This window comes from Aulonocara sp. 'chitande type north' Nkhata Bay, linkage group LG20 (assembly GCF_057382095.1).
Source record: "Aulonocara sp. 'chitande type north' Nkhata Bay isolate Kocher_YH1m ecotype deep benthic linkage group LG20, A_spYH_male_GT1.1, whole genome shotgun sequence".
NCBI classification, from domain to species: domain Eukaryota; kingdom Metazoa; phylum Chordata; class Actinopteri; order Cichliformes; family Cichlidae; genus Aulonocara; species Aulonocara sp. 'chitande type north' Nkhata Bay.
In genome coordinates this window covers 32321375-32343408 of record NC_141363.1, presented here as the reverse complement: position 1 = coordinate 32343408, position 22034 = coordinate 32321375, and the positions used below count along the sequence as shown (strand labels likewise).

At 42.3% G+C, this 22034-nt stretch overlaps 1 protein-coding gene across 5 annotated transcripts in view; it reads left to right on the top strand.

The window, feature by feature from the left end:
- LOC147306009 (protein bicaudal D homolog 2-like) overlaps positions 1-21367 on the top strand; it is a 40614-nt gene extending 19247 nt beyond the window's left edge. The window contains exons 3-12 of one of the 5 annotated variants that reach the window (XM_086276196.1): positions 5662-5814; positions 6655-6869; positions 6952-7198; positions 8945-9202; positions 9344-9547; positions 9676-10224; positions 10701-10852; positions 15365-15614; positions 17269-17337; positions 19049-21367. In XM_086276196.1, the coding sequence (XP_086132322.1) occupies positions 5662-5814; positions 6655-6869; positions 6952-7198; positions 8945-9202; positions 9344-9547; positions 9676-10224; positions 10701-10852; positions 15365-15614; positions 17269-17316 (2076 nt within the window). In that variant the 3' untranslated portion in view covers positions 17317-17337; positions 19049-21367. Of the gene's footprint in view, positions 1-5661; positions 5815-6654; positions 6870-6951; positions 7199-8944; positions 9203-9343; positions 9548-9675; positions 10225-10700; positions 10853-15364 lie in introns of all 5 variants that reach the window. The other 4 variants (XR_015126546.1, XM_086276197.1, XM_086276195.1 and 1 more) reach the window with 4 other exon arrangements.
- Positions 21368-22034: the final 667 nt, after the last annotated feature.

Genomic DNA, 22034 nt, shown 5'->3' with positions numbered 1-22034 from the left:
GAGTGGAATTAAGATGACTTAAAGAATTACAAAATGCATGAGAATCACAATTTCAACTATAAGAAAAGCATCACAGTACATGAATGTGGAAGCATCACTCATTATAAATGGATTTTGCCTCTCTGTAGAACAGTTCATTTATAGCCATTTTAGTTGCTGGTTTTCAGCCCGTTTACATGCCACACATTTAAGCCTACCAGGCACTCTTCCGTGCCAAAGACTCAAATGTTAGCCCAAAGCACTGATAAGACACATTTCAGTGCTACACTGCAGTCTACAGGATTATATCCACACAAAGAGCCAGTACCATTGTGGGGAGGCGCACTCTAATAGGCATGACTTCATTAAATTCAATCTCGTGTCATGAGAGGAATGTGCCTCCGACGATGCCTCACAGAATGGGAACCTCCGTTGCATGCCTTTCAGGAAATTATCAAGCAAAGATGAAGAAAAAAGGGTGAAAATGTTACCAGTGTAATTCACTCTATTCGCTCTTTTGTCTTGTAGAGTGTTTCCAGCACAGCATAATTGTGCTTTCAGTGATTGCTTATAGTACACAGTTTCTTTTGCATGAGTCAGGATGTTGTGTTGACACACTTGCTTGTGCTTTCACTTCAGGTCTATTGTTGTCCTTTGATATTTCACATGCTTGAACCATCTCTCTCTCACTCATAAGTTGGGTGTTGTGCTGTTTTATCTGTTACCATAATGTGGAAGCCATTCAAACGTTAAACATGACTGGTTTTTCCACTTCATTGGCACAGTAAATGACATCAAGCATCGGCCTACCTCCCACCCCTTAATTTAAGTGCTGTTTAACTATCTGGATTAAACACCTGACCGAGTAGTGGGGAATTAAGAAAAGGGAGGTGTCTGCACTGATGAGATGAGATTGAACAGCCGGTTGAAGATCTCTGCTAAAACAAATAGAAAATAAAACGCATGCTTTTCAGTGGTGCAATAGTAGAACGGAGCCTTTGATGCAGGATGTTACAGCTGTGCTGCAGTTTTACGTTGATTATTGTAAGATCAGAGTTGAGTGGTATAGCGATCCAAGAGGGGATGCTCTTTGTTCGCCATTATCATCTGACATGAGGTTAATGGAATAGGACTCAAAGAGGGCTCTGCGGTGTTGGTGTTGACTGCCCTATTTTTTCTTCTTACATTAATGCCAAGACAGATCGACTCTTGTCCTGCTGTACTGACAAGACAGGGAGGCTATATGCTAGGAAAAGGTTTAAAAAATGAGTTCTCAGAAAATAATCAGTAGTAGAAGAGCTGTGAAGACACCAAAGACAGATACAAGCCAGATTGACCTTGATCTTTTTACACAAGCCATGGTTACTACTGCTGTCACAAGTGATCTACATCCTAGTCAAACCCTCCAGATATTATGTGGGTTAATTAGAGAAACAACATTATCACTTTAGCTAGCTGCTTCTCTTCTAGACTCAGGCTTTCTGAGGGAGCATCTGATGCATCTGGGTACTTTCACATTTTGTTGGTAAGTAAGATTACGACAAAAAATGGCAGATAAATTTGCCTGAATCTTTTTGTCAAGTTATGGCATAAAGCTTTGAACATGCATTCTTCGTTTAAGGTTTAATTCCAAGCACCAATCAGGGTTTTCATGGTAGATTAATGGATGTTAATAAATCAACAACAAACCCATTGGCCTACACGTTCACTTAAACTAATGGGTGTAAACACATTTGTTCACTCTTCTGCACTCTCATCCAAATGACCTCAAAAACACTAATTCACTGTACACCCTGTGGGCTTTTCCACAGTGTCGCATTGTGCTAAGTACCACCAGCCACTCATTCACCAGGTTCCATTCACATTTTAGCTTTTCACAGTCTGAGTGAAAAGTGTGACCTTGGCTGTGTTTTTGCTCCCTAGTGGAGTCTGGGTAAGATGAAGAGAATGACAATTGGTTGCAGCAGGAAGGAGGATAAAAGCAGTTTTACTTTCACCCACATTCTTGGTGTCGACAGCAGTAGGATGCCCTTAGGCTTTATTTTTCCTTTGCTGTGTTTGAAGTTATACTGGGGGGGTTGAGTTCATCTGTGATTTATTCTTCGTCTCTTCTTAAGAGATGGCTTTGGCTGCAAGTTTAGTTAGACTAAACATGAGCTGACGTGACCTTGAGTTACTTTAGAGACTGCAGGGCATTTAAAGTTTTTATTATTTTCTTTTTATAATCACTGAACTTGTCCGATCTTGGTTTTATCTGATAGAAAGATATGATAGGGCTAAAGTTTATCACACTGCCTCTTACAGCATTCTGGGATGCAAGAGCAGAGGTGAGGGTTGGAAAATGAAAGCAGCAGTTTTAGTGCAAAATGCAGATCAGTGGTGTCAGAAAAAGAAGCTGAGAAAGGGGGTAAAAAAAATAAAATATTAAGCTGATGTGCACTTTGCTTCAGGTCATCTGGGAGCTTCTCTGCACTTTGTGTATGTTTGTGGGGGAAAAAATGAATATGTGCAAAGTGAGGATATAGAGTGAAATTGAGGTCAGTGGAGTGAGTGTGTTAAGAGAAGGAGCAGAAAGAGGATAAAAATATATTCATAGTAGGCCTGCTTGTGCTGTAATATAAATAATACAGCTCTGTGACATCTGGGAGTCTAGGCAACGCTTTCAGGGAAGCAAACCCCGGGTAAGAGACTAGTAAAAATGGATTTTGTTTTTCAGAAATGCAAGCTGGATTCTCTGGTGTTATTAAGAACACAGCAGGGCCTTTAACAAAGCATTAAAACATTCCTAATCTACACTTGTGTTAATCTGGAAACTTTGCGTCTGTGGCTTACTGGCTGATGGAACCATTTCTCATATAAATAGAGGTTAGAGTGGCTAAAACACATTTGGAAATTGCTCCGAGCTCTGGGAGATTTAAGTGGGCTCAGCCTTTCTATGCTGTCAAAAGCAGTTTACTGGTGACAAGAAAGCTCGAGATTTGAAATGGAGAGAGTTTAGACTGTCTAGCTGGAAGATGCTCTACGTCTCTGTGTCTCTCTCTCTCGCTCCTGACTGTATGACCTTGAATGTTCACAACTCTGCTGTGTGTAGTCTGTGCACATGCACACACTACCCCATCTCTGTTTTAAATATCTAATATATCGTGCCTTTGCTATAATGATGCAGCGTGGCTGAACAACCTGGTGTTTTTGCTGCCACCCACTTTGCATAAAGTGGCACATTTGTCTCTGTGTGTGTGTGTGTTTGGGGGGGCGTACGCGGCTGTTGTTTAAGGCAGCTGTCCAGACGTCACCTGTAGTGACAACAGTTACAAACCACACTTAAGCCTGTGATCGCGGCGCCTTGTCACCGCTCTCCTTTGGCGGCACCACAAATTGCCTTCACAATGTCGCACCTCACAGCCACACACACCCACATTATTGTGAATTATCAAAAACATCCCCCGGGGAGCCTCATTTCTCTCTCCCAGTTAAATGTTATTTGTTCTTTGTAGCAGGAACACATGTGGCCACCACAGCCTTTACTTACATTTTCTGTCACACAGCCAGGCTGTTGCCCTGTTCTCAGTCTTTGGGGGGCTCAGTGTAGCAGAGGATGTAGAAGCAAGGTGAAAGGTTAAGACCCTGCCATGCATTTAAATCAGAATGGAGTGGGATCTTAATCAGGTTCAGCGGCAGCTTGTATTCATTTGGACCAAACAGCACTGACCCTCCAGCTGAGGCACATAACCCTGACAAGAAAGTGACCTGAAAGCCAGCTGACACAGCTCGTCTGAGCCTTAATGAAACACTCGAATCTTTTAATCTAATATTATTTTGAATTTCTCCAAAGCTCTTTTTATTTTTGCTTTAATTTAGCTCTCGTTCAGAAGTCAGAACCACTCTGCAGAAGCTTAGTGGTAGGACAGAGCTCATGCATTATTTAGCAATGCACCGACATCAGGGCTTTTGCACAGCAAACACCCACACTCATTAGACATGCCCAAAACCCTGTTGAATTTTAATGCACCTTCGAACGTCAGCTTTAGCCCAGGTCTGCAAAAAGTGATTAATTATTACAGAGACAGAGGACAGGGTGTGTGTACTCGTCATCATTGGGGATTTAGTAACTTCTTTGTTATTTTTTTTTTAGTAAGCAAGTAAATTCTATTTCCAAAAAGAGTCACAAGAAATAGTCTCCTGAGACATAATATTGAGATAGGTTTTTTTTTTTTTTTTTAGAAGGATGAATTATTGTTTACTTTTAAAACAGTTTCATTATGTAATAAAGATATTGTACTCAGTTATGAGTGATGTGTGACTCCTGTAGGTCATTTCTCTCTGAAGGTTTCTGTGCATATTGGACTAAAAGGTGTTATTACCTCACTCTGCTTCCATTACAAATCTCACTGATGTGAATTCAGTTTTGACATGATGCCGATATGAGAAATTCTGCAAATAGAAAACCTCCCAGGAGTGACTCCTTTTATCCTGAAAGGATCTGAGAGCAAGGATTGTGATTTGGACACATGACGACTGCATGAGAGGAAGGGGCCACCTGGCTAGGGATTGGGAGGCTAATTGTCCCTCTGTTGTTAGGTTATCGCTGCCAAGGGAAGGACACGCATTACATATATACCAGCACGCAAACACACATGCAAATCCAAAACGTAGAGGCTGCTATTCTTGTCTTTCTGAGAAACAAATGTAAATATACGCAGATTCTTCTCCTGTTCAGGTGTGTGTGGATTGAACCTTTGCCACCCAGTACTTGCATACATGCTCACTTAGTTGAAAAGGCACAGCGCCCAACAGCTGTTAGCGAGTGTCCACTTACTTCACCTGAGAACTGTGATGTTTCTCACCTAAGTCCAGGTTACTTGTGCTTTGGAATGAATCAGCAGCAATAATAAAAAAGCATTAGACAAGCTAGTAAGGACATGGGTGGCTCAGCAGGGCTGACCGGATCCTTATGGCTTTTAGTTTGTTGGCGTGGGGGAAGGACATGCCGTTTACCTCTCTAACCCTTTATATAATTAATGGTGCCTTTTCTACACAGAAAGAGGGCTCAAACTGCATTTGGAAAACATCATGCTATCATGCAATAATTGCTAAGCAATCACACTATTGACATAATGACTCTTTGCATGTTTATTCTTTTTTCTTTTGTACCAGCATTTTGCTTTACTGGGACACAACTTAGCATATATCAGTATATCAGACAATTTTGCAATGAAATGTAGATAACCATTGCCATTTCTTGTTCTGGAAATGGTCCTTCTGTAGTTCCGTACAGGGAATCAACCCTAATGAGACTCCTCTTTAGAAAATTAGACCACTACAGAGCTTTCTATCCACTGAAAGGCTGTCACCAGGAGAGATAAGTAGGCTTCAGTCTCTTTGGTGCCATCAGAACTGGCAGGCAAGCACACTTGTGGCCCGCTGCCCAGATAGACACCTGGCACCTCCCTCTCGAAGACAAAGAGACGCGCGCGCGCACACACACACACACACACACACACACTTAGTTTGACCAGATGGGCGCTCTTAAAGTGTTAAAGAGCCCACGTGACACAAAAGGTTAAACTAAAGCAACAATATCCAGTCACTTGGCATCTCTCACACTTGGCCCAAGAAGATTGAAATAGTGGTCATTGACAGCTCTTCTTCTTCTCTCTCTGCCTATCTCCTCTGGCTTTACAGAGCAGCCAGATGGTGGAGCTCCAGAGGAATCAGCTGCGCGATGACATCAAGGAGTACAAGTTCAGGGAGTCTCGTCTGCTGCAGGATTACACCGAACTGGAGGAAGAGAACATCTCACTGCAGAAGCAGGTCTCCATGCTCAAGCAAAGTCAGGTGAGAAGAGAGCAACACTGCAGCTGTTCATGTCACAAGCCTGAATCATTTAAATTGTGTTACAGGTGGAATTATATTAGCAAAATGAAAAGGGATGGGTATGAGAGCAAAAATAAACTAAATGTGCCTTCACTGCTATCATGAAGCTCACTCTTTGGCATATTTAAATGAACTAAAAATATTTTTCCATTATATTGCAGATGCTTTAAAAGATTAGCCTTAATTACACTGGTGGCTTCAGGCATACCACCTACTTTGTCAACATACATTAACTGTATGCTGGATTTTAGTAGCCCTCTTACATACAAGCTCAAAAACTTTGCGCTTTAACATTCAGATTTAAGTGTGATATTAAAATCATCCTCAGCTTCTTCTTGTTTTCCCATAATGTCTTGCTGTGGGAGCATTTGAAAGACTCAGCAGCTATATCAGAGAGTCTATCATGGTACAAAACACTTCCTGGGTTTATTCAAATGCCATGAAAGCTAAAAAAAAATCCTCTTTTTACATAAAGCGCAGCTATATTTACAGCATGGATATTTCCACTTGATGATGCTGTTTATGCCTGAGCTCTTGATCCTCTTCTTAACCCCTTGGATAGTGTTATATATTCATTAGACATGGCATGAATTATACAGATATTACTGCTGTTTAGGGAATGAAAAGGATTCCCAAATCAAATTCCCTTTAAAATCTAAATTAAAAGGAGAATCAGATGGATGTGTTCTTACCTAACATTATCTTGAGCAATTTTACAGCTTAATGGCTCATTTTAATTGGAGCTGCTAATATGCATTCTGTGATTCTGAAACTCGTGATAGTGGTTTCCTGTCCTCCCAGGTGGAGTTTGAGGGTTTGAAGCATGAGATCCGTCGCCTAGAGGAGGACACTCAGTTCCTTAACAGCCAGCTAGAGGATGCCATCCGTCTAAAGGAGATTGCTGAACGTCAACTGAGTGAGGCTCTGGAGACCATCAAGACGGAGCGTGAGCTGAAGGCGTCCCTGCGGAAAGAGCTTTCCCACTACATGAACATTGGTGACACTCTGTACAACAGGTAAATGGAACAGAAACCAGGCTCTCATACACTTCACAAGAGAAGCTCTTAATAACATACAGTTTCCACATTGTTTCTTCAGTCCTCTCAGCATTTCTCTGGATGGTCTCAAGTTCAGCGACGATGCTGCAACTGAACCTAACAACGACGAGGCTCTCCACGGATATGAGAATGGCTTCATCAAACTGGCCAATGCCATCACTGACGACAACCGGATCCCCATGCCTAAGAAAGAAGAGCTTTTCCGTCCTGTTCCCAGCCTTGTTGATGACCTGCTCAGCGAACTTAACATCTCAGAGATCCAGAAGCTCAAACAGCAGCTGATGCAGGTTTGTGTTTTTGCATGAGAGCTTGTGTTTTCTGCTCACGATACAATATACGGTGGTCTGTTTTCATAGCAATGCTTTCTCAGCTTATTTCTCTTATTGGGTGTGAATCATTTTTATGCTGTTACACACTGAATTATTACCAGGAAACGCTAGAACGAAAGACATGCAATTCCTGTTTAGTGGCTCATGTAAGTGGTTTTTTAGACTTTGAACTATGACTGTTCACAGTTGCCAGTTTATTAGCATCACTTAGATCAAAGTAATCTGATAGTTCAGCAATACTGGAAGTTATAATGTTCAACTTTTGAAATTCAGTTTGATTGGGTTGTTTTGTTTTTGTTTGTTTTTTTTACAAATAATCCTATTTTGTTCACTCTATTTATGTTTGTTGGCAAAATAGCAAAAGTTGAATATGTCTGTATAAAATGCAATTAATTCCCAAACACTCATAAACATCTTTAAATGGTTTTACATTTTTACAAGTTACAAGTTAAAAATTGTCACATTTACACTAGAATTTATTGGAGGGCTGTGGGGATGGACTCCTTCAGTGTTAACTGGGTGTAGCTGACCTGAAATCTCAGTGTATATTTGGTTGAACGGAAGGTGATCTTACAGCGGAGCGTTGTATCGTGCCCCAGTCTGCTGCAGGGATCTAAATCTCCTTACAGCAAAGTTAATCCAGGGAGACGCGCACACATATCCTGCTCCGTGTGACCCCAAGGCGGCGGGTGGTGGCACCGGAGGACCTGCCATCTGCTTGATCATCACTCCATGAGTCCAAGGCCACAACTGATTGGGCACCATGGTTACCAGAAAATACTAGCAACCTGTGGATAGTGGATAGATTTGATGCCTAAGTCTTTTTTTTTTTCTCCCTTCATCAAACATAAATATGGTTGCTGGATTAATGTGGGAACTTGAAGCCACCACAGTGCTGTTTATTGTAATAGACAGACTGTCAGACTGTGACAAAATCCCATGTTTGATATGACCCAACAACATATTATTCAGCCCACTAAGACCTTCTGACACATCACTCCACAGATTCCTGGCAGCAATCAGAGCAGAGGAAACAAAAAACATTCCTTCTCATTTAGTCAAACTCTGCTGCTCCTGTGTCTTAACTCATACTATTCTTATTCCTTTAGAGATAAATCCCAAACGTCCACTCATTGGAAGTTAACTTATTAGTCCTTGGCAATTCAGCATTTACGACAGATTCTGCAGGATAAGGATGGCCACTGCTATGCTGACTGCCCATAAACACTATTTCAAGCATTGGTGTCTCATAAAAGTTTTTAATGTGACCACTGATGTAAATAAAGGAGTGCTCTTGAGCACAACAAGCCGATCTGGTAAAGCATGCAGTCACTTCTAGAAATGAATCTTCACGAGCTATTGTGAAATAATAAATTATGCATGCAGATGAGCATGATACTTTAATATTATTTACAGAGCAGATTCCGAAATAGCTCAGTGCTTGCAAAAGCACAACTTTGTGTGCGTCTTTGTGTAAGATGACACACCCAGGCTGTCCAGCAGACTGTCAAGGTCATCCTGATTCTGATGTCAGACCTAGCGAGCGATATTCCTCTCATACATACATGATAGACAATCCAGATATATAACAGGATTTAAAGACATGAGTCCTTCATCAGATTAGCAAGTTAACAAAAACTGCAAAAGTGCATGTGTTACAGGGCGAGGTCCTTTTGCTAATTGTGTCTCTGCATTTCTACACAGATGGAGCGTGAGAAGGTCAACCTGATGTCCACTCTGCAGGACTCCCAGAAACAGCTAGAGCAGGCGAACGGTGCTCTGTCAGAGCATCAGGAGAAGGTCAACCGCCTCACAGAGAACCTCAATGCCATCCGCAAGCTCCAAGCCAGCAAGGAGCGCCAGTCTGCTTTGGATAATGAGAAAGAACGCGATAGCCACGAGGATGTAGACTATTATGAGGTTGACATCAACGGACCTGAGATCCTGGAGTGCAAGTACAAGGTAAATGGCACGTGGTCGTTGTAGGCAGCGCAAAATGTCAAATTAAATTTGAAACCTGCAGGAAAACGAAATAGGGTCAAGTCCGAAAAATGTCGTGCATTTGGGTTTCATTTACACTCGCATGTGATCTTGCTTCTCTAGGTTGCGGTGTCAGAGGCAGGAGAGCTGAAGGAGGAACTGAAGACCCTGAAAGCAGAATACCAGGCCTGTCAGTCACGTTACGAAGAGGAGCGCACTCGTCTGGCAACCGATGTGACAACACTTAAAGAGAACCTGACAACTCTGGAGAAGACCAGCCATGCAGAGAGAGAAGAGAAAGCCAAGCTTGAGAAAGAGCTGCGCAAGGTGAGGTGTTTCTCTAGACATGTTTATTTTTGATGTTTTTATATATGCCTTATTTTTAAAAAAGCTTTTTCATTTTTTGTAGTGAAATAATGCAGGGTTTTTTGGGGTTTTTTTTGGTGTGTTCTCAGTTGAGTGACGTGGCAGGCGAGTCTCAGGGTAGTCTGAGTGTGGCACAGGATGAGCTGGTCACCTTCAGTGAAGAACTGGCCACCCTCTACAACCATGTCTGCATGTGCAACAACGAAACCCCCAACCGCGTTATGCTCGACTTCTACAAAGAGGGTAAGGGTGGTCGTAGCAGCCCGGAAGGCCGCGGCCGCCGCTCTCCCATCCTGCTCACCAAGGGCCTCTTCCCTGAGCCCAGTAAGACCGACCTGAGCGATGGAGCACCTTCCCCGATCTCTTCCCTGCCTTCTCCTGTGTCTGACCACCGACGCGAGCCCATGAACATCTACAATCTGGTTGCCATCATCAGAGACCAGATTAAGCACCTGCAGCTGGCAGTGGACCGCACCACCGAGCTGTCACGCCAGAGGGTTGCTTCTCTGGAGCTGGGCACTGTGGCCGACAAGGACAAGGAAGCCTGCATGGAGGAGATCCTCAAACTGAAATCCCTGCTCAGCACCAAGAGGGAACAGATTGCCACCCTGCGCACTGTCCTCAAGGCCAACAAGCAGGTAGGTTGATCTGTTTGAGCGTCTGTAAACAAAGTACTCTCAATACAAACATTTGTCATTGTCCACAAAAGTTAGAAATAGAGGTAGGGGGAATTATTTTGGGTGTGTTCAGCTGCTGAAGCAAATTCTTTACAGTCTAGATCTATAACAAACACTGGTTGAGAGAGCGGCTGTATGGTGACAGCTGCCTCGAGTATTTGTGTGGTTAGATTCAGAGAACAGCTTTACAAAGCAAAAAGAACCATAACCCAGAGGCGGAGTGTGTATGCAGTTGTTTGGTAGCCATTTGAAGTATGCATGTGGCTACACAGTGTGCATTAGAACACAGATGTGAAAATAACTCATAAACCGCACAGCTAGGGTTTTTAAAATGAACATTAGCAGCTGAAATCATGCGCCATAATAAAAGAATTAGCAAGCATACCCCAACTTCTTCCAGGTGCTTTGACCCTTTTGTTCTTTCTGCCAACTCACAGACAGCTGAAGTGGCTCTGGCCAACCTGAAGAGCAAGTATGAGAATGAAAAGGCAATGGTGACCGAGACCATGATGAAACTGAGGAATGAGCTCAAAGCTTTGAAAGAGGACGCTGCCACCTTTTCCTCTCTCCGGGCTATGTTTGCCACACGGTAAGAATCGTGCCAGCACCTGCATGATGGTCAAGAAAATATGTTTTATCTACATCCTGCCATCAAAAGCACAAAAGTCTTTATCTGACATAACATTGTAACCTGGTAAATTCTTTACTTATTTGATATCTCCAGAGGAGGTTGTGACAGTAGCAAGTCGTGGCATGAATTCCATACTGTGCTGCTATGCTACAGCTGTAACACAGACACGTGTCATTCTTATTAATGCCGCACATGCAGCACACAAAGGTCATACACAATATAACCAGGTAGCATGAAGATAAGATTATGGTCATAACGTAATCCATGTTTACCATATGTTGGCTTTATTTTTAATATTGAAACATGACATATTTAAGTACACTATTGTGTTGTTCATTCATAGCCAGAAATCCCTTCTATTTGTACAGATTCAGACTATAAATAACAGAAGGTGCCTAATGTGGATAACCATTGTTTGTGACCGGTGACTTGGTGTGTGTGTCTGTCAGATGGGTCAACACGCATGTTAATCTTTTCTGATTCCAAAGAGAAGCCGGTCAAAGGTTCTGCGCATAATCCCACCTCAGATTGGGATGGATTACACATTCACCCCTCAACACGTAGTACACTAAGGACTCATGAGCTGCTTGCTTGTTTATTTTTGGGTGTGCACATGTGCATGTGTGAACAATATTTTTGTGCTTTGATGTGCTTTTTTGATAGCTAATTTCATTTAAAACAATGATGCCCGCTCTTCCTGTAAATATTAGCTATATTCCAGAAAGCACTGCAGAGATGCTGAGGCAGTCTGTCCTTCATTTAAAGCTGTATTACATTCCACAGCAAAGTTCAAGCTGTGCAGAGGGGAAAGAGAAGGGTAGGGAGAGGCGAGTTTTTACAATGAAGAGTATAATTGCTGCAGGGAGTGTGTGTGGGCAGCTCAGCACCCCTCGTCTTACCCATGCAGAAATTCAATACAGATCGCTGAAGTGCAGTAGCTGAAGTAATTCCATATACCTGCAGTGCCCAATCAATTAGTAACAGTTCTAAAACTCATCCGGCTGCAAATATAGGCGTGTCACCACAGGCTTTTTTGTATATACTGCAGAGCTAAATTGCTGCAGGATGTATTATATAGTTGTGTCATGTGTCAGAGGAGAGCAGCTGAAGTGTAAGATCATATTTGCATGTTTTTTTTCTTTGAGTTTGTTTTGCCGGAGAGGGTTAAGATGTTTTTGAGCACATCACAGCTTCCTGTTTACTTCCTGTTTCAGTCCATGTGTTTTTATTCCTCCGTATGCCCAGAGCAGCTCCACCGACTATGTTGTTGGGCTTTCTGCTCCAGCACCACACCACTATGTATGATTTACATTCACTGTTTATGGGACTCATGTATTGGTATGTAAATTGTGTCTTATATGACACAGAGTTAGGTCAGGGGACTCTTTTGAGAGGCAGGGGGACTCGCCGGAATGAAGTTTCCCACACTCCCCCCCTCTTTGTATCCCCTGTTCCCCCTCCATCCTTCCTCACAGCCAAACACCCGGTTCTCTTGTCATGTGGAAAAGAAAGAGAGGAAGGACCAGGCCTTTAGTTACAACCCACTACAGGAGTCTAGTTTGATAGTTTTTTTTTTCTTCCACTTTTCAAGATAATCACTGCTCACACAAAGTCTGCAAAGGAGGATTTCTGAGATGTGTACTCGTGGATTCAAATGATGTATAGTCTTTGACAAAAGGGGAAGAGAGATGAAGTGGAAGTGAAAGAATATGTGGGGCTTTTTATGGTCTTATTGTTCAGGGAATTGGCACATAATATACTCATAGGACTAAAAGACACACCAGACTTATTATTAACATTTTTGTTTTTAAAACCAATTTAACAAAACAATATTTGTTTTAACAGAAATGGCAAATAGGATGGAGTAATTCTATTTAGTTTATTTCACGAAAGCAACACAGGAATGTTTATCACGCGTGTATATGGGCTTCACTGTCCCCTCCTGTATGTGTGCCTCTCTGGCTGCAGTATCTGGTGTCATGTTAACAGTAAGCTTCTGCCTCCGACATTCCTAAGACAAGCCTCGACATGCTCGTGCCTTCTGCTCTCGCTGATTAACTGTCCGAACATTTACACAAATCACGTTTTCTTGTAAAATGTACACCTTCAGTTATCTGGCTATTCTGGTGTTGGTTCTATGTTAGTTGTTTTCCCTTTTAACTTTCTTTATTTTGTTAAAGAAGTACCTCCTCGTGTGTGTGTGTGTGTGTGTGTGTGTGTGTGTGTGTGTGTGTGTGTGTGTGTGTGTGAGATCCATACCACCATGACCAATCAAGCTCTAGACGAGACCACAGCTGACCATGTTTTGAATGTGTGTGTTTGTGTCCTATTGGGAAATTATTGGTTATGAATGTTTTAGTAGTCACAGCCTTTAAATGTCAGCAGCTACTGTAAATCATTACAGCGAGATGTAGATAATGCGCTTGTTTGTCAGAGTGTGAATATTGTGATTCCTAATGCTCAAAAGGCCAGCCGTCGCCTCCTGGCCCCCTTCGGCTATTGTGCTAGAACTCCCGATCACCAGGGCAAAAAGACTCCTATTGTATCCACCCACTGCTTAGAATAGACTCCTCTTTTTTTCCCGGGAAAAATGCCCCCCACCCCTATGCAAGAGTGACTGAACTGTCTGAAGGTGCACCAGCTCGCTTCTTGCTCCCGGGTTGTTCCCAAATCTCATACTGGGTTTAATGAGGTAGCACTGATCCCTATTGTCTGGGTGTGTGTCCCAGAGGGAATCAAGCTGCATACACAAGAGGAGGGGGCCATGGTTTATATTTGTTTGGTGGTCTGGCAAGGCCAGGGTTCACATGGCCCACCACCACGTGCAGCACCACACGCAGCAAAAACATCTGCGCTTCCTGTTTGCAGATGCTCCCTTCAAGACGTTCTTGTTTTTGTTTTTGTTTTTTGTTGTTTTTTTTAAAGAAAAAGCTGATAAATTCTTCACCTACTGAAAGATTATTTGCTTGCTTTGCATTATTTTTATGGAATTTTTTTATTTTATGTTATTTATTTATCGCTTCTGCAGCAGCAGTTCAGTTGCTAAACACTGACTAAAACAGAACAGATCGGTAATGACAGTTACGGCTCGTAGAGAAAAGAGTTTGCAGACTATAGCTTCAGGCTAGGGTGTTAACAAAAAATAAATAATAATTAATTTCAAATAAATGAAAGTGAGTTAGGTGAGGCTGCCCAACAGTTAAATTGTGTCTGAACTTTGGTGCTGTACGGTTGGGCAATTAAGTGCTGCTCACTAACGTATTCAGCCCTTCCCTCCCAATAGGTTTGTCAGTCATTACTGAAGAATGTCACTCGATTTGCTTTGTCAGCAGCACAGAAAACAGGGATGAGCAAGATGAGAGAGAAAGTGACTGATTCGGGCAGATAGAGAGAGACTGTAGCAAGGAAGTGATGAGGCTTGAAAGGCAATGATAAGACCCAGGAGAGGGGATAAAGGAAACAGGAGCACGACAGCAGCAGATGGGGAGTGGCGATATGGACCCCCCACCTTGAAATCCTGTCAGGTGTCCCACTTTTTATACTTGTCCAGCTTTAGACACTCACACACTAACACGTGTGCAAGGACAGCGGGAGACAGGTGATAATGCCGCAGTGCAGCACCCGGTGATGACGAGCGTTAGTAGACAGACTTCATATCTTGTGCTATTTCACACACAGATGGGAGATGCAAGGGAGGCATAGACGTTATGCTGTCTCATTCAAACTGGAAAATTGGAGATCAGGTGTGAACAGCTACACCTCAGAGCAATAAACCACATTCTTCTCTTCCCCGTCTTAATTTTTCTCCTCTGTCGCTCCCCTCCTGCCTTTTTCTCAGGTGATGCAGAAATAATCTTCCCTTTGACCTGTAGGCTAATGATTTCATCCCTTATGTATGTAATCTGTCTTCAACTGCCACTGTGCATACATTCATATTATCCCAAGGCGCTGCAAGCTGCTCTCAGATGTCTCACCTGTTCATGAATGTAAATCATACCCTCTAGCAGCAGCAGCTATACAAATAAAAAGTATGGGTTTAATTTTCAGTTTATGAAATGACGGGAAGTGCGGTGAGAGTTTGTTACTATATCTGGCAAATTAGCTGCAGAATGTTTTAAGTGGAGCTGAAAATGTGTTCGTTGGGGGGACTTTGTTGAAGAGGACCAAAATGGCTGGTGAAGTCTTAGGTTAATATTTCAGAAGCTTGGGCAGTCTTGCAGGCCTTCATGTTGTGGCTCATGGGCTCCACCTGCTGGTGGCAAATTTATTACACTAGCAGGAAGTTTATGATGTGTGGGTTTGAATGTGTGTCTGAGTGTTTCTGTCAGTGAATCAAATCTGAGGTGCGGCATGAGGTTCATGTTAAGTAATATCACAAAAATGCCCTCTTGTGATATGTCACAGGAAACCCTCTTAGTCGGTGAACAAATCTGACATTATTATTTTTTTCTGCCTGTGTTTCTCCTGCAGTTGTGATGAGTATGTTACCCAGCTGGATGAGATGCAGAGACAGCTGGCCGCAGCAGAGGACGAGAAGAAAACCCTTAACTCTCTGCTGCGAATGGCTATCCAGCAGAAGCTCGCCCTGACGCAGCGCCTGGAAGATCTGGAGTTTGATCACGAGCAGACCCGTCGGGGAGGCAACGCAGGCCGTGCTAAAGCACGCAGCAAGGCCGCCGGCACCGCCGCCGCCGCCGCCACCACCACCAACAACCCGCATGTAAGTCAGAGTCTCACCTGCTCTGTCTCGGGCCGACCAGAGCACAGCAGTTCTGTGCCCAGCGGCATCCTGGGAGGCCCCGTGGTCTTCTGCAGCGAGAAGTACAAGATCTACTGCGACTGAGGCGGCAGAAACGTCCGCATGGGACTGCTGTGTACAGAGGGGAGGGGGCTCACGGGCCGAAACCCTCCCTGCCTTCGTGTTAAAGAGCCCCACTTGCTCGCTTAGCTCCATGGCCAGCCTGCGCTCCTCTAGGGACTGATGTGTTACTAACCAGCTGCTCGTGTGTGCTACTATAAACGCTTAGGGGAATGCAGTGTATGTACAGTGTGCACTAGACGTTTGGACTGTAGTAGACATATATGGCATGTGGGTTATAAGGCCCTGGTTATATTGGGGGGTTTGTGGATATTATGGGTTGTCTATTCTTTCCGCTGTCATAGTGCTGTACGTATGATGTAAAAGCTGGCAGCTTCTGTGCTTGTTTGTTCTGGCCCCCCGGAGTGGCTTGCCTGGTCACATTAACACATTGCTGAGGTGGAGACGTGTAAAGATGATGTCACTCTGATGCTCTAACAACTAAACTTGACATCCTCTGTTCTTTGGCTTGTCTGTCGGCATTGGTGCTCCTTTCCGAATAAATAAAACGGCCCCTTCTTTCCTCTGCCTCTCCGTCCTGGTCCCCCCAGGACCGAACCGTGCCCGGCAGCCCACTTTCTAATGTTTACAACCAGAAAAAGGAACTAGAATATGCAAGCTCCCTCTGCTTTTTTGCTAGGGGAGCATAATATGATTTTACACAGAAATACAAAAAAAAAAAATCATAAGTGGGTCAATGAAGTTGTTTGGGCGGAAAAGGAGCACTTGTGACCACAGCTGTTTATTTCAGGTTAATTTTAAAGCTGTGACGCTAGCACACCAATACTATAGGGTCAATAGAATCGCATGGCTTTGCAGCTGAAAATGCTTGAGAGCTTTTTAACTGTTTTTCTGTTGTTAGGTGTGTGGTACCAGACAAAACTCTGTACTACAGGGCTCTACATTGTTTTTTTTAATTTTAATAGAAAAGAGGAGTTAATTGGTGTGATACAAGAGGGCTGTCTAATCCCTGTGACCCATTATGTTGCAAAGGATTCATTCAGAGCCATATTACGAGAAAGAAGGTTTGACAAATCGACACATCTAAATTAAGTGCACTTCAGCATAGGTGCCTCAGGTTCCTGCTTCTGTTCAAATGGATATAATGCTCACTGTGAAAAGAGATACAATATAGTTTTAATCAGAGAGGATTTAAAAAGAAAAACTCTATAGAATAAATCCTTGAAGAGCACAAATCGAAACTGTTCACACATCCGGACAATAAATCTGCAAACAAATCCAACCGACCGCTCGACAAAAGTGCCTGTCGACCCCAAACGCTTGATATTTTTATCTATTTGTTGATGTAAAGCCCTGTCCTTGCGTCTCAGCTGAGCTAATGCTTTTCCTTCTCACTCCCCCCCCCCCATCCCCTGCCCCCCGCTGTTTGCGAGATTGCTGAGAGCTGTCAAATAATTTCTATGTGGTTATGTGGCTGGAAAAAAAAAAGTCCTCTCCTAATGTCTCTAATCTGTGTCTCGTTGCTCGGTCGCTACTACGACCTTCTCTCTTGTAGATTGTCAGCAGCTTGCTCCCCCAGCATCACCACTCACCCTTTAACTAGAATGAGGAATATTTTTGTCAGGTAACGTCCTCGCATACGATGTGTTTTCCGAATTTTGCCTGTGTTTATATCTCAGTGTTGCGGTGAAGGGCCTTCATTTGTATACAAGGTTTTTAACCATTGAAATGAAGGGCCTCTCTTGTTTGTTTTCTTGGGTTGCTTGGTGTGTGAGGACAAAGCAACGTACTGTTTTAGTATTGACAATAGCTTTAACCCCTTGCAAGCTAGTATTACGCAAATAGGCAAAATTTAAGTGGGGCTTGTGTTTAATAAAATCCATGTACCGCTTGTGGATCATAGACACATTAGCTTTATGATGCTAAAAGCAGGGTTGATGTGAGGAAATCCTGCAAGATTTGTTTAAAAAAAATAGCATTTTCTACTACTAATAAGCTATATATAAAATTCTCTATATTCTTAATAGGATCATGTTCAGGTTATAATCTTGCAGGTTTCTACTACAGTATTCCTTCCTCTTAAATGCATATACAATGGGCATTTATTCCTCTCAACACAGGGAATTATGTCCGCAGTCAACCCTGCTTGAGTGCGCATCCGTAAGCCGCAGCACACAGCATGGAGACGAGGCTATTGTACACTTTCTGAAAAAAGAAAAAAAGCGCAGCCTCCTTAGAGGTCAGTCACTCCTATGTTTGAAGTTCAGTCAACTTACAAGTGCGGTATATTCTGTTTCCATCAGTTTGCGCTGAGAAAAAAGGTTTAGGGAGTAGAGGAGGGAGAACTAATCGTGTTGTAAACCAGCTCCTGAGAGAGGAGATAAGAAAGCTAAACGTGCTGGTGAAGAAAGCCAGATGTGTGGCTGGATGGGGAATCTAATCCAGGGGTGCTTTTCGTTACGCATGCTTATCTCCTTGGGAAAGTTTATAATTTAAGGAATTGGAAGATCCTACCATGATACTTAGAGACATGAGAATAGGCTGGCATAGCGAAAAACACCCCGTGATATTTTTTTTTCTTTATTCTTTTTCTGAGGGATAAACTCCCGCTGATATTTGGAGGAAAAAAAACCTTGAGATTGGTTGCTCGCTCAACCAGAGGACATTGATTCAAATTAGTTAAGCTCCCAACCGTATCCCTTGTATAGGTTATGTGGATTTACTGAGCAGTAGATGATTGCAGGATGTGATTGTGACTAGAATCCCCTCTCCTTAGATAGACTAATCCCCGCTTGGTTCGATCTAGTTTGAAATCAATGTCTGGCTTTTTTGGTGTCATTGCAATATGCCACCTAAAATAAAACAGCAAAGCTCCTCCTACCTCTGCCTGCAGGCTCCTCCCACATCACCTCTAAGTTTTACTTCTCATGATGCATCTTGTTTCTGATTTAAAAGTAAGCCTGCATGTCAAAAGCATAACCCATTTTTCATTTACTTGCATGGCTAATGAGAAAGACCCATCTCCTTTGGTGGTGAGATGTGGCTTCAGCTCTGTCCTATGAATGAAAGTTCATGGTACTCGTGAGTCACTGGCTTCCTAACCGCACCTGCGGGATGATTTGCAGTGAATGCGCTTTCACACCAGAAACGAAATGTCCATACTGGCCGGCTTAAAGTTCCTAACATCGCTTTCTGTTGCTTTGACTAACCAACAGCCGCCATCTTACTTTGTCTGCGTGGACTCCGCTGCTGTGACCTTGTAAACAGTCGCTCTCAAATGACCAAAACCAAGTGCTAATGATGCTCATTATTTGTTTGTTTCTCCACTTTTGCAGTAATTTCAGTAATTCTGCACGGACGACGAAGTACCAACACAAGGTCCATTCTCGCTGGTGATTGAGTTGGGCGAAACGAGTTAGCACTACTCTAGGCTATTTGGACTTGAAGAAAAATAAAACGGCAAAAACCTAAGTACAAACATTAAGCACAGGTTTTTAATTTGAATCAATTGTCCTCCCCTTTTCATTTTAAAATTCTGTTATGTTATGCACATTAGGATCACACTTGGTCCAAATTGTGGATGCCTCTGCTGGAAGCCATTTTTGCCTCGCAAGTACAGTGAACTTCTTGGCTTGTAATTGGCCAATCCCTCCGAATCCTCTATTGAGAAGCCAAGGGAGATGTGGTCGTTTCTTAATCAACAAGCTGTTTTTGTTTGGTTTTATCTCTTATTTTTAGTTTATCGTTTTGTTAATCTGTGCACTTTCATTTTATAGGATTATAACATGCTATTATTAACCTATAGGAAAGCATGGTAGTACAATGGTTTGTTGAGTTATCCAATATAGGTTGGAGGACTGTAGTATTGTAAGTCCTCCTCAAATATTTGAATTTAAACAATACGCACTACAGTAAGGCTCCACAAACCACAAATGTACTATGATGACTCTGTCCTCAAGAATTTATCCATCAAATAATCATTTTAAAATCCTTTTGTTACATCGTGTTATGCTGTTGCTTTTATTTTTCATATGTTTGTTCTACTGCCATGTTCTCTACAAAAATCCAGGGTGATCAAATTCTGGGGTTTTTTCATGTATTTATTATTCCTAGGAATAGTTCAAAAATTACGCTATGAAACTTGACAACGCTCTGACTCAAATAGGTAAGTTGTGTCTTGGGAAAAATTTGCGTGACGACGATATGTGCTTTTCCTAGCTTCTTACCGAGGGCGTTCCACTGAAACGGGATCGCTGGCTTTCAGAATTCTTTGCAACTGCGACAATTAAAATTCCAAATTGGAATTGTTTCATTCTCTCTTTGTTTATTGTGCCAAATCTTGGTACACCGTTTAGGTTGAAAATGAGAAAAAGAATCGGAAAGAAGAAGAAAAAAAACTAAGAAATGTGCAGTTTGGGCCATGGCTCTCGCTGCCGTGCGAGAGCCGGGGTTTTGTTTTTCGGTTCGTTTTAGTTCTTCGTTTCTGACCAGTAGTGCCTTTCATTGTTTCAAGGGAGAATCTTAGACTAGTGTTTTATGTTTCTGTTTTTTATATATAGGTGAGGACTTTGGGTTCAAAATGACTGTGAGCAGCAATAAGCGCAAAGGGAATTTTTCCCCCTTTTCTGCATGAGTGAGGTGATAGTTTTGAAATTAGCTCAATAAAACTCAAGTTGTATTGAATTCTGCAGGTCAGTGATCCCCTCGAGAAATTCAGGGGTATTGAGAAAAGTTTTTTTTTTTATTTTATTTTATCAAACATTGGGAACCAAAAGAGATCCCTTTGGCCTCCTGTTATTGAACAAAGTGCTCCAAGCATCTTTAATGTGTTGGGGTAGATCAGTGTACTATTGGAAACATCTATGTATCTCTAGCTTTGTTTGGTGAAGGTAATGTGATATCAATAGTATTGTTAAAAATGTGCAGAGAGCGCATTTTATCTTTACTTTTGTCTAATTTGACTTTTTGTTTGTTTTGTTTTGTTTTTTTTTATTCTTGAATCTTTTTTTACATCATCTTTGAGCATGGTGTTTTCAGGAAACAGAAAACAAGATTAGCATCAACAAGCTTGAATAGTGCCATTATAGCCAATGCTTGTTTGTTGAGGCGTTAAAGTTACCAATATGGATAAGAAGCTAACGAAAAAAAGTGCAATTCAGATACTGTTTTACATTAAAAAGAGAAAGTTTTCTGTTTGCTGGAAGCGATAGCATTGTGATACTACAAAAAATAGCTGTGCAAACTTTATATTGTCATATTGTGTTTCAGTATTGATCCATAATGAGAGTTTGATATCTTTATATGAAATAACGACTTCACCTGTATTTATTTGAACTGTCATGCAGTACTGTATTCTTATCAATAATGTGCATTATGATTAGTGGCATATTGATTACAGCTAAACGTCATATGCATGTTTCTCAGTCATGGGACCTTTACACAGAGTTGAAAACAAACATGTTAAAACTTTTGTCGGGGTGTTTTTAAAAGAGAGAAAATAAAAAATTAGGGCTTGGGGCGGGGACCAGTTAAGTCTGATGTATTACTGCTGAACTAATCCTATGAAAGTGTTTTGTTTGTTTTCTAGTGGAGATGGTATGTCTGTGTAAGGGTAGTCATACTGGCTAAAATCAATAAATGTGACTTAAGTTCCAGCGTGTTTCAGTGTTGTTATTTATAGCTGCTCCACAGCTGAAGCGGATGAAAGGGTTAACCATTGAAGTATGTGGTCTGCAGCCCTGGAGTCTCCTCATAGCGTTCCCAGTTGGAAGCCAGGGGAAGGGGGAACTTCCCAGCTGTCCAAGCGGCTCCAGGAACCTGATCACATTTCACACAATGCACAAAAACACCTCCACCAAAACCCCCCCTCCTCCCCATCCCTACCCTGTCTGTTCTCTTAAACCTTGCCCCTCCCTCCTCTGCCCCCTCCATTTCCCGTTTCTTTCTCCCCCTCTCCTCCACTGTCCCTCCCTCCTGGAGATATGCCCAAGCACTGATTGGTCCCAGTTTCTTTTTTGACCTTTGGTACACCCAGCATTTCCTGTCGAGGCTCTGGAGGCCGGCTCTCTGCTCAATTAAAACTGCTGTTATTTTCTTGGTGTTGATTTACAAGAGGAAAGTATGAATGTTATTTTATGCCATTTAAACACACATTAATGACAATAAAGGGGAAAAAATGAGATTTTTATTTATGCAAATGAAACCAAATAAATAGATGGACTAACTGTTATTGATCCATTCACTTTAGAGGTCAAAATGTTGTATGAATGTTTTAAACTTCATCTATAAGCACTCTGAATGTGCAGATTACTCCAAACGAAG